At 37.1% G+C, this 14,375-nt stretch overlaps 1 protein-coding gene across 2 annotated transcripts in view; it reads right to left on the reverse strand.

Annotated features, from left to right (window-relative positions):
* Positions 1–1,841: 1,841 nt before the first annotated feature.
* GUCY1B1 (guanylate cyclase 1 soluble subunit beta 1) overlaps positions 1,842–14,375 on the reverse strand; it is a 46,311-nt gene continuing 33,777 nt past the window's right edge. For both annotated transcript variants that reach the window (XM_006727271.3, XM_031026500.2), the window contains 8 exons: positions 13,770–13,886; positions 12,663–12,796; positions 9,935–10,132; positions 6,863–7,100; positions 5,681–5,821; positions 4,974–5,128; positions 4,256–4,382; positions 1,842–3,051 (listed from right to left, as the gene is read on the reverse strand). In XM_006727271.3, coding sequence (XP_006727334.1) covers positions 3,028–3,051; positions 4,256–4,382; positions 4,974–5,128; positions 5,681–5,821; positions 6,863–7,100; positions 9,935–10,132; positions 12,663–12,796; positions 13,770–13,886 — 1,134 coding nt within the window. In that variant the 3' untranslated portion in view covers positions 1,842–3,027. The remainder of the gene's footprint in view (positions 3,052–4,255; positions 4,383–4,973; positions 5,129–5,680; positions 5,822–6,862; positions 7,101–9,934; positions 10,133–12,662; positions 12,797–13,769; positions 13,887–14,375) is intronic.

The raw sequence follows: 14,375 nt of genomic DNA on the forward strand, positions 1-14,375 counted from the left end.
GGGCGGCGGTCAGGCGGTCAATGGGGACCCCATGGGTGGCCTGGCAACTCCGCCCACCCACCCAAAGGGCAAATAGTTTGAATAGGAATTTCTCCAAATAAGATATACAAATGACTACTCAGCACATGAAAAGATGTTCAACATGATTAGTAATTAGGGAAATACCGACCAAAACCACAATGGATGGCCCTTCATGCCCACCAGAATGGCTTAGATCAATAGGACGGACGATATAGCAAGTGCTGTGGAAGATGTAGAGAAATTGCAAGCTTCATACGCTGCTGGTGCGAAAGAAAACTAGTGCAGCCACCTTGGAAAACCGCTTAGCTGTTCCTCACAAAGTTAAATCTAGAGTTCCATATGACCCAGAAATTAAACTCTTAGGTATACACACAAGAGAACTGAAAACACACGCACACAAAAGCTTGTACACAGATGGTCACAAGAGTATTATTCATATTAACCAAAAGCGGAAACAACTCAAATGCCCATCAGTTTATGAATGGGTAAACAAAAAGTCCATACAATAGGGTATTATTCAACCATAACAAGTAAGGAAATACTGATTTATGGTACAACATAGACAAATCTTGAAAACATTACACTAAGTGAAAGAAGCCAGATACAAAAGGCCACATATGTATGATTCTGCTTTTATGAAATGCTCAGAATGGGTCGATCCTTAGAGACGGAAAGTAGATTAGCATTACCAGGGGCTGGGGGAAGCGATTAATTGGGATCAACCGCTAACTGTTACAGGATGTCTTTTGGGTTAATGAAAGTATTCTGGAATTAGATGGTTGTACAACTTTGCGAATATACAGAGACTACTGAATTGTACACTTTTAAAAAGTGAATTTTATTGGGTTATAGCTCAACAAAATAAAATCCGGCAGGCCACAAAAAGCTACAAAATGGATTAAAAGGGAATTGTTGAAAATTTAGTAAATTTTTAATAACTCTAGAATCCAGGTGGCAGGTGAATGGTTGTACCCTATACAAGTCCTTTGACCTTTTCTTTATGTTTAAAATTCTTACCAAAAAATGTTTGTGAAGTAATTGACCAGAAACAGTTTTTTTAAAAAATAAATACGAAGCAGTCATCAGGGTCAGTGCAACAGAGAGACTTCAAGGAATTTAGAAATTAGGAAGAGAACTTTATGCAAAGCAAACTCAATGCACAGGATCCGTGTTGCCCATGAGGATGAGGCAGGGGAGAAACAGGAGACACTGAGCGTAGGCCACTGGACTTGGCCTAGAGCCTTGCTTCTTTTTTTTCTTTTAATCTTATTATGTTATGTTAATCACCATACATTACATCATTATTTTTTGATGCAGTGTTCCATGATTCATTGTTTGCATATAACACTCAGTGCTGGCATTAATTCACCTTTAAATGAGACCCTCCTAAAACCCTCCCCAATCTCCCTACCTTCTCCTGTTCCCATCCTATCTTCATCCTCTCCTTTCTCATTCGCTAAGTGTTCATTCAGTATGTTAACTATGTTTTATCACTATCAGTGTCACGCATTTTAATTATTTGTGTATGTGTCTTTCACTCCTAAAAGACTGAGATCCTCAAGGGCTGTTGTCATTTCCTATAGATCTGTGGATCTGCCCTCCAGGTCTAATCTTGTTTCTGCCACTTTGTTGGTACTAAAGAAAAACAGCGTTTGAGGATAAGGCTATCTAAGAGGAGCCATTCAACTGTGTAAGAACAGTGAATCAAAATTAATTTAAAGTGCAGAATCAGGACAATTATAAAATATACTTATAAAAATGAGAGTAATAATATGGCCCATAATAACATTAATATCATTTTTGTTGAAATACAAACAATCTAGAGACAAGTGGAAAAAATAATTTATTGCAGATTCTCTTACACATGAACATGGGACATTTATACATATTTAGATGTGCTGATATGAAATGCTAAATTTAAAGACAAACATTTTTACACAAAAGTAGTTGCACTATATTTTATAAAGGTAGGTATTAATAAATTATCAGAGATATTTAAGAACAATAGGCCAATTATTCCAATAGGAATGCTTTCTATGTCAAATTTAAAGTAACTTTTCTGAACATGGCCTGGATATAATCACATTCTTCCAAGTTAAGAAAAAGAAGCTCATTTCTGGAAATAAAGGCCAGAAATGGCTCTTTCAGGAGTATCCCAGCAGTGTCTCCAATTTTATTCTTGGATGTGGTTAGAGTGCCTCACTTTTATCCTAGGCTAATGTAATAGCTCAGTGTGAAACAGAACAGCTTTTTATAACAGCTGCATGTGGATAATGAGATTTAATACAAGGGATATAGTACAAATGATAGAATTTTAGAGGAATTATAATGCCACATGATTTGAGTGAGCAACCAAATACTTTGGTAACAGAAATGTGCATCCTCTATTTTTGAAGGAAAATGAGCACAATTCAAAATAGTCACTATTTTCTTAGCATGGTATATTAATTCTTATTTTGGGAATCTGAAAATAAATGGCATTTTTTTTTCCTAAAACTTAGAATTCACTCCTTTATAAAATGATTTCTATAATGATGTACACCAACATGATATAAACTTTGTTCTATGTTATTATAGTCATGAAAATATACATAGACATATACACGGAACACTAAGCAGATTTGGTAAGCCATGATATGATATATACACATGACCAAATACTGTTCAGTGTCACTTAATTAAATTCAACAAATATTTATTGGGTGCCTACCACTTGCAAATTACCATGCTCGGCAATGCTTGTGGTAGATCTTAAGACACAGGAAGCTCACATCATTCACATCTAAAGCCAAACTTCAGGTAATATACTAAACCTTGAAAATAATCAAAAGCAGAGCTAAGGTTGAGTAATGAATCATGAAAGCTATACCGAGGAGAAAGGCTTGGGATAACTGCAAAAGACAAAGCGAATCTGTATCCACAGGGAATAATGGCTCCCAGGCTTGGCGTGTGACAGTGGACAACAAAAGCCCATTCTGCCATCTTCTTCATCCCACAGTCTAACATTCAGTCATCATCCTGGGTTGTTTCCTTTAAAAAGTGGAATAAACAGGGATTCATTTTCAGTGATAATAAAGCTAGTAGTATCCCCTAAAATATTTTCTTTCTTTTTTTTTCCTTCAGACAGAAGTGTGATCTGCATTCACATCTGTTCTTCTGTCCTCCTACCCTAATTCTGGGTGAAACAGGGCCACCCACCTAAAATGAGCAACACTTGAGGTAGAGTTTAATTTATCAGAAGAACATCCGTAAGCATGCCAACACCACAAGTAAACTATTTAAAGTAAAAAGAGCAGAAAGAAGATAAAGACAAATATTTTAAAATTTGGCATTCCATTCCCTTTAGGACTTAGGCTCTACCAGCATTTTTAGGGGATGTATGCATACGGAAAAAAGAAATAATCAGCGAGTCTCACAGCCCTCTGAAGAACCAATACATCAACAGGGGAACAAAGTATCAAACTCGCTCCTGATGCAGCGCACTGCATTTGGGAACAGAGGCGGCATGACCTTGGTGTGTGCAAGCCTGGTGGGAGTCGGGATTCCGGGTCGGAGGGCCAGTGTCTGAGGACTGTTCTAGCACATGGCTTCCAGCTAGAGTAAGACCATAGCACTAGCATGAAGCTGAGGCTCCCTTACACAATCATTCAGGTTCGGGAAGATTATAAATTGCTCTTCTTTCTAGGAAAAATGCCCAAGGGACTAGGATGTCTAAAGATCACCAAACATTCCACAGAGAGATGGCTTGACCCTCGGAAGGATCCGAAGCTTCATGATGAAGAAAACTCCCATAAATTGTGGTCCTGACTGCCCAGTGGTGACCTCAGAATGGCTTAGGGAGCTAAGGAAAGAGGCCGGGGAGTCTCTCAGAGCCCTCTCACCTCAGCCGTGTTTGAGCCAGATTATGGCGGAAGAACAAAAACAAAACAAACAAACAAAACAGGTCTTCCCCATCTGGTGCTTTTGGTTTTAATTTCATTAGAGGACAAAAGCCGGCAACCATAAAGTATCCCCTAAGAAGTTTTTATTGTTCTAACTGGCTCATTAATGTTTCAGTATTTCCGCTACTTTATTTGAAAGTTCATTTCTGTAAACAAGAGTTCTTTTCAAATAAAACATATTCTCAGTGATTATAATTTAGCTCTCTCTATATTTTATTTATTTATTTATTTTTAGCTGTCTATATTTATATTCTGTCTTTTAAAAAAAGGAATTGCATGCTGTTTAGTCATACCTCTGTTCCTGTATTTTTTCTGGAAAGAAACCAAACTTGCATTGGCTCTTTTTTGCCCTTCATGGACACAGGGCCTCGGTGCTCCAAATGGAACTGTGGATCTGAGTTTTCTGGTGTCATAAGACATCTAAAGGACAGGGGACAGGGAATAGGGAGAGACATATGCAGTATGGTTGCATGGAGAAAGTGACATGAACCTAAATTAGAAATAGAGACAATAATGACACACACTAAAGTTTTATTTAAAAGTAACACAAGGTTTTAGTAACAATGATCATATAGGGAATTCCTAAAGTGGTGTGAAATCATTAAAAGTGGGGGTAATGATCCAGTCTTCTCAAATAAGAAATAAACAATCCGAAGAGCATTAAGTGATGACTGCTTATTTTTTTAAAGATTTTATTTATTTATTTATTTATTTATTTATTTATTTATTTATTTATCTATCTATTTGACAGAGAGAAAGAAAACAAGCAGCAGGAGTGGCAGGCAGAGGGAGAGAGAGAAGCAGGCTCCCCGCTGAGTTGGGAGCCTCACTCCAGGCTCGATCCCAGGACCCTGAGATTATGACCTGAGCAGAAGGCAGACCCTTAACCAACTGAGCCACCCAGGCGCCCCATGACAACTATTTAAAAATAACAAAATCACTGAGAGTTAAGCCACACGTAAAGAGACATTTTTCTTGCAAATCAGTAAATACTAAGACATGTTTTCTTACCTGTATGTATATTCAGACACATTTATTTTTCCTTTTTCTCCAGTGGTTTCTGTTCTGCTTGTGAGGTTAACGGTATTTCCAAAAAGGCAATATCGAGGCATCCTCTGCCCTATGACACCAGTAACTACCTCTCCAGTGTGTATCCCTATTGTGATCTGCAGAAATCAAAACTTTGTTTCAATAAGTTCCATCACCAAAACACTAATTTTTGATTACTTCATATTACAGAATGTGGAGTCATCATATAAAAATCATAAGAATTCTCTAGAACTCTGAGTGTATTACAGCATATTTATAAAATAGAAGAACTCCAAGCATATTTATAAAAATAAAAAACCCTCACAAAATCTGTCTTCCAAGAGAAACATTCTTTCTCTAAAGTCTGAAGATTTCAAAGATATGAATCTGGTAACTTGTATGAGACACAGGAAAAGAGATTTTAAAAAATAAACCAGAAAGGACAGGAAGTTTTATCTCATCCTCATGATTTCAGCACATGAAATAGACTAGGTAATTTCAAATAGGTGGACAGATTTCCCATCTCTATGAAAAAATGGAATACAATGGGTTTGAAAAAGATTATATACAGTCTTTGTTCTCAAGGAGTCTTTCCTTATACATAATTAATAATTGCCTGGTAAAAAATGTGAGTCAGATGTCCACAAAGGTCTACTACTACTATTATAATATCTATTTTATTTACTAACCTGAACAGATTCGCCATCCACTTGAACCTGACCAGCAATTTCCATCATGTCCAAGGCCAGGTGGCAAATGGATCGTGCATGGTGGATGCACGGCTCTGGTAAACCACTCACTGTCATATACTTATCACCAACTGTCTCCACCTAACACAGCACATATAATTTACATGTTCATTGGTTAGAATACACATTACCGTTTCATTTACTACCTTTATATATAAACAATGTTTTTCCAAGGCTACCAATAGCTTTAAACTTTCCTTCTCTGAATTCTTTTAAAATTCTAGTGCATTCAACTCCAATAAGATGAAACCTTGTAATTATTTCAAATTTGCACACTGGCACTTGAGGTCTTTGATTACAGGCAGGTACAGACACAGCATTATTCTTTCCCTAATAATTCCTGGTTTCTCGCCCCAGATACCTTACAATTCAATAGGACATTTAATTACCAATAACTCCCTAAAATTATGATGAGTTACAGCACAAGAGCCACTGCCCAAAGCCCAGTGATTTATCACGTTCATTAACCATTTATATTTTGATGTGCTCACAAAGTGTTCCAGTGTACCTCAGAAAACCACTCTAAAATAGACAGTTTTTGTGGCACTCCTATTACTCCAGATGCCTGGAGATGGTTTAGTTAACATTCTTGCTTTTATGAAGCAATATAATCCCCTGACTTCAGTTTTCCAATATTATCGCTGTTTTTAATTGAAACAAAGGGCAGAAATGCCTTATAAATGTTTATCTTCAAGTCAGTGTTATCTAAAAGCAGATCAGAGTCCCCAGTACCCTTCTCCTGCTCTCCGACTTCTTTCCTAGGCAAAGCATTTATCTATTTCAGTAAAAATGTCTCCTGCAGAGCGCTACAACGAATGTTACGTTTATATTACGTGTGATAAACGACCTGCGCAGATTCATTAATGTAAGTGCAAATGAGCTGCTGAACATTTCATTTTCACCAGGGGATCATCAGTGCTATTCCTTTCGGTTACCAGGAAGAGAAAGTTTTGTAACAAGAGGGAATTATTTGAGAAAATGGTAAACCGGGAATACACGGAGGCTGGCTGCAGCATGGCTACAGGGCTAGCCTCAGAGAAGATGCCTGCAGTGCCCCTGAGTGTTAGGGTCCCAGAATTCAGACTCGGAGGAGCCCCGCATTAGGATACGATCTGGACTTGCCTTATAAACAAATGGATTTTTCCGGGAGTCAGTCAGTGTGTCAAATCTGGTGTAGAGGTCATTGAGGAGGTTTACAATCTTCATGGCCCCTTCCCCAGATGCATGCTTGCTACAGAAAGCATTGAAGCCCACAATGCCACTAAAGAGGATGGTCACATTGTCGTATCTTTTGGCAGGCACCGGACGCTTGTGTCTCAGCTCATTGGCGACAGACGGAGGGAGGACAGAATACAACAACCTGTTCAGTTCAGCGGGGTGGGGAAAAAGCCACAGTAAGAGATGCTGGGAAGAGCTTTAGTGCTTCTACTGTCCACCTCCTAAAGCTTTGATGTCATGTGTCCTGTAAAATCCTCGAGTGGTAATAGGACACCCATTACTGGCCGTATATGTAAGCGAGGTATCAAAGATACTGAAATTTATTTGTTTTAATCACATACAACATCTCCACACACAAACCAGTTCACGCCAAATGAAAATAAGCCTAACAAATAAATGGGCAAAGCGGAAGACTGGCCATAGGACGGCAAAGTTTTCATCTGTGGGACTGAATTCCGACCTGCCATTATGGTTCACAGTATGAAAGCTGTCATCACGAGCACTTAAAATGCTGTCTGCGCAGCATAATACCAGGACTACGTTTATCTCTTAGGATTAAGAAATCTACCTGAATTTGTGTAAATAATATTAAAAGAAGTAGATTTCTGGGCGCCTGGGTGGCTCAGTCGGTTAAGCGTCTGCCTTCAGCTCAGGTCATGATCCCGGGGTCCTCAGATCCAGTCCCTCATCGGGCTCCCTGCTCAGCGGGGAGCTTGCTTTTCCCTCTCCCTCTGCTCCTCACCCCTGCTCGTGCTCTCTCTCTCACTCACTCTCTCTCTCTCTGTCAAATAAATAAATAAAAATCTTAAAAAAAAAAAAAAAGGAGATTTCTCTTCAGTTTCATGCATGCCTCACTCCTCCATGGAAGAAACTGATAAAACAGATGAAGATTGGACTAGACAAGAAAATATTGTATTTCTATAGGTAATACGGAGATTACTCTGATGGCTTCAGGGATTACACTGAGGGACAAGTGTGGTAAGCACAATAGGAAGGGGATGAGAGCCAAGGGTTGACAGGAGAGAAGCAGAAGCGAGGGCAACCGATGTCTCTCGGCATGAGGACCCAGCAGAACAAATGATACTCTGCTTTTTTCTTCCCTGTAGCCAGAGGGCATTCCGTGCTAAGTTTAATCTTACAGGCTTCATAAAATATGTTATTTTCAGGGATGAAGTTGTACCACTCACTAATCAAACCTACAGTTTGAACTGCTTTTCAAACAGGGGGAGGAATTTGAGCTGCCTGCCCTATATACTTTCTGAAATTTGCAAAATACCTGGATAGATTAAGTAGTCCACTTAGGGCCACAAGGAAAGTGAAGAGGTCTCCAAGAAACTAAGCATATCTTAGTCCAGACAAGTGAATTAAGAAGCTAAGGATAAAGCAAAAGGAAAGAGAGAGAGGCTTTCAAGCAGACTCTCCATTGAGCACGGAGCCCAAAGTGGGGCTCGATCTCACAACCCTGAGATCACGACTGAGCCGAAACCAAGAGTCCAACCCTGAACTGACTGAACCATCCAGGTGCCCCAGTTATTAATCCTTGTTATTAATACATAGTTCATTGATGTGTTTATGTGTTGACACAGCATTCATCCAAGGGCAGCTACACATGTATCAATGGAAAGAAAAGTATAGAAAGTGATGCTGTTACCAATACCTGGGTGTTCAAGAAGAATGAAATAGTTCTTATGGGAAGTAAGACAGATCAGTTCAATTTTCCAACAAGACAGTTGCCAATTATAAAGCGTTAAGAATGAACACACAAGACCCTGGGTAAAATCACTTATGAACATCCAGTGATTTAGTGCCTTTAACTAGGGTATGCAAACAAAGCCAAGTAGTATGCACACTGCATATTCAAATGAATTACTTGAAAATTAAGTATTATCTTTTTTTTTTTTTTTTTAGGTTTTCTTTTCTCCCATGACAGGGAAAACTATTGGTATGAAATGATCAGATCATCCCACCAAATTTGTGGGTTTGCATATATCCATTTTGACTCTAAAAGTTCATACAAAGATACTAACATAGCATTTTAATTTATTAAAATTCTAACTATTAACTTTATTTTGTTCAGAAGCATGCACAAAAGACATAATTTTATTCCTTAAGTTTCAATTATATCATGTACCTTTTTTGGAGTTATTGAAACTTAAGGAAGTATTATCTTTAATGCTACTTGTCCAATTTTTCACAATTTAATCCACCATTCATAGAAAATAGTAGTTTTAGATTTTGTTACTTTTTTTTAAAGATTTATTTATTTATTTGAGAGAGAGAGAAAACACATGGGGGTGAAGGGGGCAAAAGGAAAGAGAGAGAGGCTTTCAAGCAGACTCTCCGTTGAGCACGGAGCCCAAAGTGGGGCTCGATCTCACAACCCTGAGATCACGACTGAGCTGAAACCAAGAGTCCGACCCTGAACTGACTGAGCCATCCAGGTGCCCCAGATTTTATTTTTGTTAACATATGTCATTACAGATGTAATTGTTGTGATTACAAATGACATCACAATCTGTCAAATTCATATCTGCCAAGCCCTAAAATAACCTAGACTCCGAGAAATCTTTTAAAAGACAATGGCCAGTTCTAAGTACAGTGTTCAATGTAACCCTCAGAACCCAGGCAGCCCCTGGCACACAGAGGATGCTCAGGACACAGCTCTCCCATGAAGGAAGGAATGAATAGAGAATTCAACATTAAATACGCATTTGAATTATTATACTGATTTTCCGAGAGAGCTATTTTGGCATCTGTTCTTTCAACATGGTTTATAAAAATAGAAGACATATTTCCACTACCATTAAGACTGATTTATTTCTGTACGCATAATTTCTTTTAAGTGACATGGAAGGTTTTATTTACTACTCCAGAGCTACAGTGGGCTCCATGCCCCTTTGGTGTGGTGATCAGACTTAACTGTAGCTGAGTCACATTATATGATGCCCTTCCTTCACCACGAGGTTACATTCTTACGTGTCTGTCTTTTTCTTTTCATCTTCCAAGGCTCTTAACGTGAGCTGCAGCCTGTCTGTGAGGATTTCCAGTTCTTGGGTCAGTTTGTATTCCTCTCTGAATTGTTCTCCCAAAAGAACGAGATCACGTGTGGCATCGTGCAGAGGGATGTCACTCAGATACAGACCTCTCCTTGTCAGATCGTCCAGATTCATCACACTGTTATACAGGGAAATGAGGCAAAATCAGTGCCAACTTGTCTGCATGATAATCCTGAGCCTAATGACTGTCAAGGAGTATAACTCTGTCATCTCCTTCTATTCAATTCCTCCTACCCATTCAATAGATCAGGTTAAAGACAAGAAAATTTGGAGTCACATGAAGACTATGATTTCATTCTCTTACATATTTAAAAATCTATCAAAAACATATATTTTGCCAAATCACACTTTTAGATGCCATCAGCCTAAATTGAAAGATAAGGTAGAAACCCGTCCCATGCCTCCTGATCAGGTATTTATCACAAGGCTGTTATTCACTGCTATCACATTTTCCTCTCGTTATAAAGAGATGAAGAAAAATTTCTTTTTACCCTCTGTAACAGGGATGATAGTGCTTCTTTTGAGAAACCAGTTCATTTTGGCCTTAAGGATTCTTTGACTCTTGTAACTGGTTACTTTTCCTTTTTAGATGCAATGATTAAAAGTTTATAATCAGATTTATGACCTGATGTATTTTATATATTTATGACTTTTTGACATGTATTTTATGTGCTACTCTTCCTTCTGGTTCTAATTTCTTCTACTACTCTTCTTTTCTTGGAAAATTTTTCTCATTTTTGAAACATTATTTAATCTTGCTAGATTTTATGCATCTCTGTAACCTAAGTTATTTTTACCTAAGTTATTTTTAGAATAGCATACTAATACTTATTGATTCAGTGATGATCTGGTAAGTGACTGCTTTTTAAAACTTTATTCTTTGGTTAAAATATCTTAAGGTTATGTTATTGGTTTAAATTTTTTAAATACAAAGTAATTACTTCTGGGCATTCCCAATAAGAATTTCTTTAAAATGACATAACAAGTTTTGACTTTACTGAAGAATTTTGGATTGATAAAATGTCTCTTGTTTTACGTTCTCAACAGAAATGTCCAAAATCAAAACAAAAATTAGCATGTCAATATAGAAAAATAAAATGGTCAAAGAGTTAACTAATGAAACACATGGTCTCTTTAGATTTTGTTAAAATGCATATGTATGTTAAAGCTCACTTTCAGAAAAGACCCATCTGAAAAGAGGTCAGATCATCTGCTAAATGATATAAAAGACCTACCCAAGAGCAGAGAAAAAAAGATTATAATCTTAAAATGAAAATGGCTGAAAATGCTCATATTGAGTTAGGAAACAATCAAATTATGTCTCACTCTTTTAAAAATTATTTTAATGGACTATTAACATTTTTTTCCTAAAGTTAAACTAATCGTCTTGAAATTATTTACTTTACAAGTAAAACTGCTTTTAGGTGATCTCATTTAATGTAAGTACAAATCTTTCTATACACATGGACAGGTACAATATAACAAACTGTGAATATGTCACTATGTGAATTTCTGCATATGGCAATTAACAAAAAGACTCCAAATTGTCTGCTTCTGTTTCCAAAGAGAACTTTATCTCCATGAACAGAAATTGTCCCTACTGAAAAGCTGTCGTTCTACTAAAGCTCAACTGGAAAAGAGGCAGAAGAAACAAACACTTACAGCAGATGAAGATACAGTAGATCAATGTAGGTGACTAATTAAAAAATATAAAGAATTTATGTTCTCTAATTTTGTCTCTTTTATTTTTATGATACATATTCTCAGGAAAAAGAGTCATTAGTCTTATGTAGTCTTTAATAGTGTATTAAAGGAAGTTGTACAAAGTTCCTTATATTTTTCAGAGATTTTAAGGCAGTATCTTTAAATGAAAAGTGATCATGGTGAACTTTAAATTTTTAGCCAAAAGCTCACCAAAACATGCTTGATTGAATGTGTTACTAAATAATGTGTATAGCTTTCAGTTATACAAAGTTATAAATACACAAAATATCACCTAACAAGTTCCAGTTACCTTTTTCTATTTTTCTAGGTAAATGTAGATATATTTTTCTTATTGTGAGTTCCCATGCATCTTTTAGTAAAATGGTTTGTCAAACTGGAAAAACAGCATCCTACAGTTTTACTTCCCTCTGATGTTTATTATAAATAACATAATTTACATAAATTTCAATGTAATACTATATTTTAAATAGTGAATCCTGATTAAAGTTGCTGTATATTTTTGATATAAAATAGTTCAAATCCAGAAATAATTTTAAAAAGTAATTTCTCAGTGCCAAACATATCCATGTATTCATGCCCTCATAGTGGATGCTCTACAGAATTGCTTTTCTATATGACACCTTTTTGGAAGGTATAAAGCTATAGAATTAGCTACCTGCAGATTAGATTTTTCCATGATCTAATGGCATAAACACTCAGCAGACTGATTAAGACAGGACAAATAAAAAAGAATACATGATTTCTTCTGAGCTTATTACAAATGTGAAATGAAATTATCTGTTATAGAGAGGTATATAAACAAGGTTGTAAAATCTAATTATACTTAGAACATGGAGACATGATTAAATAAAATGTTATTGAATTTCTCTGTTAGCTAAAGATGGGTACTTATAGCCATTATAATTAATCTAAAAAATGATTACCTTGGTGAACACAGAAAAAGTATGCTATCTGCTTCAGGTAAGTAGATCATTTGACCCTTGAGACGTAAGCAGCTGATCTCAGTCCCAGTCAGTTCATCTTCACATTCTAATTTCTCTACATCCAACAATCCTTCCTTGAAAAGGCAAGACATAACCATTAACTAGTACCTTTCTCCCTACCTAACAACTCAGCAAAAAAGCAGGACACGCATGCTTCATTTCCCACCAAACCATAAGGGAGAATAAATGCACCAAGTAGATGAGGAAGGGCATTTCACCAAAATGGTACTAGGTAGTAAGCAAAGTTGGCTACCTGGCAAACACTGCAGGAAAACGAATTGACTAGCTCCTTGAAACCCAGAAAGACAATAGCTGTACTTCTGTTGGCATATTTGTTTAAAGCTTCCATGAATCGTATTTCTGATTTTCTAGTATGGCTACAGCACATAATACTAAGTTCTAGCAAAGAATAAACCAAGCGTCTCCAGTCCCCATGCGTGGATTCACAGAACAGCTGGGAGTAGTTCCAAGTACATAAAGTACATGTGGGTAAGGCCTTTGCGAGGGCTGCAGGAAGGTCAAGATGCGTACTCTACGACACTTTTGCTATACCAATCTGAAGAATGGAAACTATGAGATCTGGGTGCTACCTAAATAATCAACTGAATGAATATGTTTTCACTTTTATTTTCCCACAAAAATGGCATGAAGAATAATAGACAATTTAAGGAAGAATTAAATCAGGGCTTTGGTTGAAGTTTAAAAACATTTTCTTTGTCAGTTTTGATTTCTAAAATAGCACATGGTAGCTTTAGGGAGTAAAAGATGTTTGTTTTATTATGTGAAACTGACCTGTCCCGATGAGACAGTCTCAAAACTTATTTTTGTTAATTCTGATCAGTTGATAATGGTTCCACTGGCCCTCAGGCAAACCAAAAATCAGTACCATTGCCTTTGAAATAGGACTCCCTCTGAGGTTTTGGTTGGGATCTGTCTCTACCTTCTCCATATCATAGAATGGTAGAGTAGCTAACTTTCCCTCAGGATCACTTCTAATTTGTAACATCCCTTACTCAATCACATTGAAAGAAATAACATCTTGATTACCTTGCTTCTCAATACGAAAACCGTATTGATGTGTGAAAGGATCCCATGGAAACTAATGTCAATATGAGGACGAACGAGAGAGAAGACAGACAACAGGCTGCAGTTCCCAGGCTGGAGCTACAATGTAGATGGAAAGAAAAGAACATGTGATTAGCTGAAATAATTCTTTTGATTTGAGATTAGATTAAGCCAGCTCAAAAAGACTTAAAAATAGAAAACCATAATCATTTGGTAGGGGAATTGCCTCAACTATGGACTCCTCTCTTGACCTATGTCACTCGGCAATCAAATGGGCATTATATCGTTGCATGAACACGAAACCTAATATGGCTTCAGAGCATTCATATTCAAATATAAGCTAATATAAGTAAGGGAAGCATTTTCAAAGAAGGAAGAAAAGAAACGTGTCTTTTTTTTTTTATTCTTATGTTAATCCCCATACATTACATCATTAGTTTTAGATGAAGTGTTCCATGATTCATTGTTTGTGCATAACACCCAGTGCTCCATGCAGAATGTGCCCTCCTCAATACCCACCACCAGGCTAACCCATCCTCCCACCCCCCTCCCCTCTAGAACCCTGTTTGTTTTTCAGAGTCCATCGTC

This window comes from Leptonychotes weddellii, chromosome 2, assembly GCF_054177405.1.
Source record: "Leptonychotes weddellii isolate Sample4059 chromosome 2, ASM5417740v2, whole genome shotgun sequence".
NCBI classification, from domain to species: Eukaryota; Metazoa; Chordata; class Mammalia; order Carnivora; family Phocidae; genus Leptonychotes; species Leptonychotes weddellii.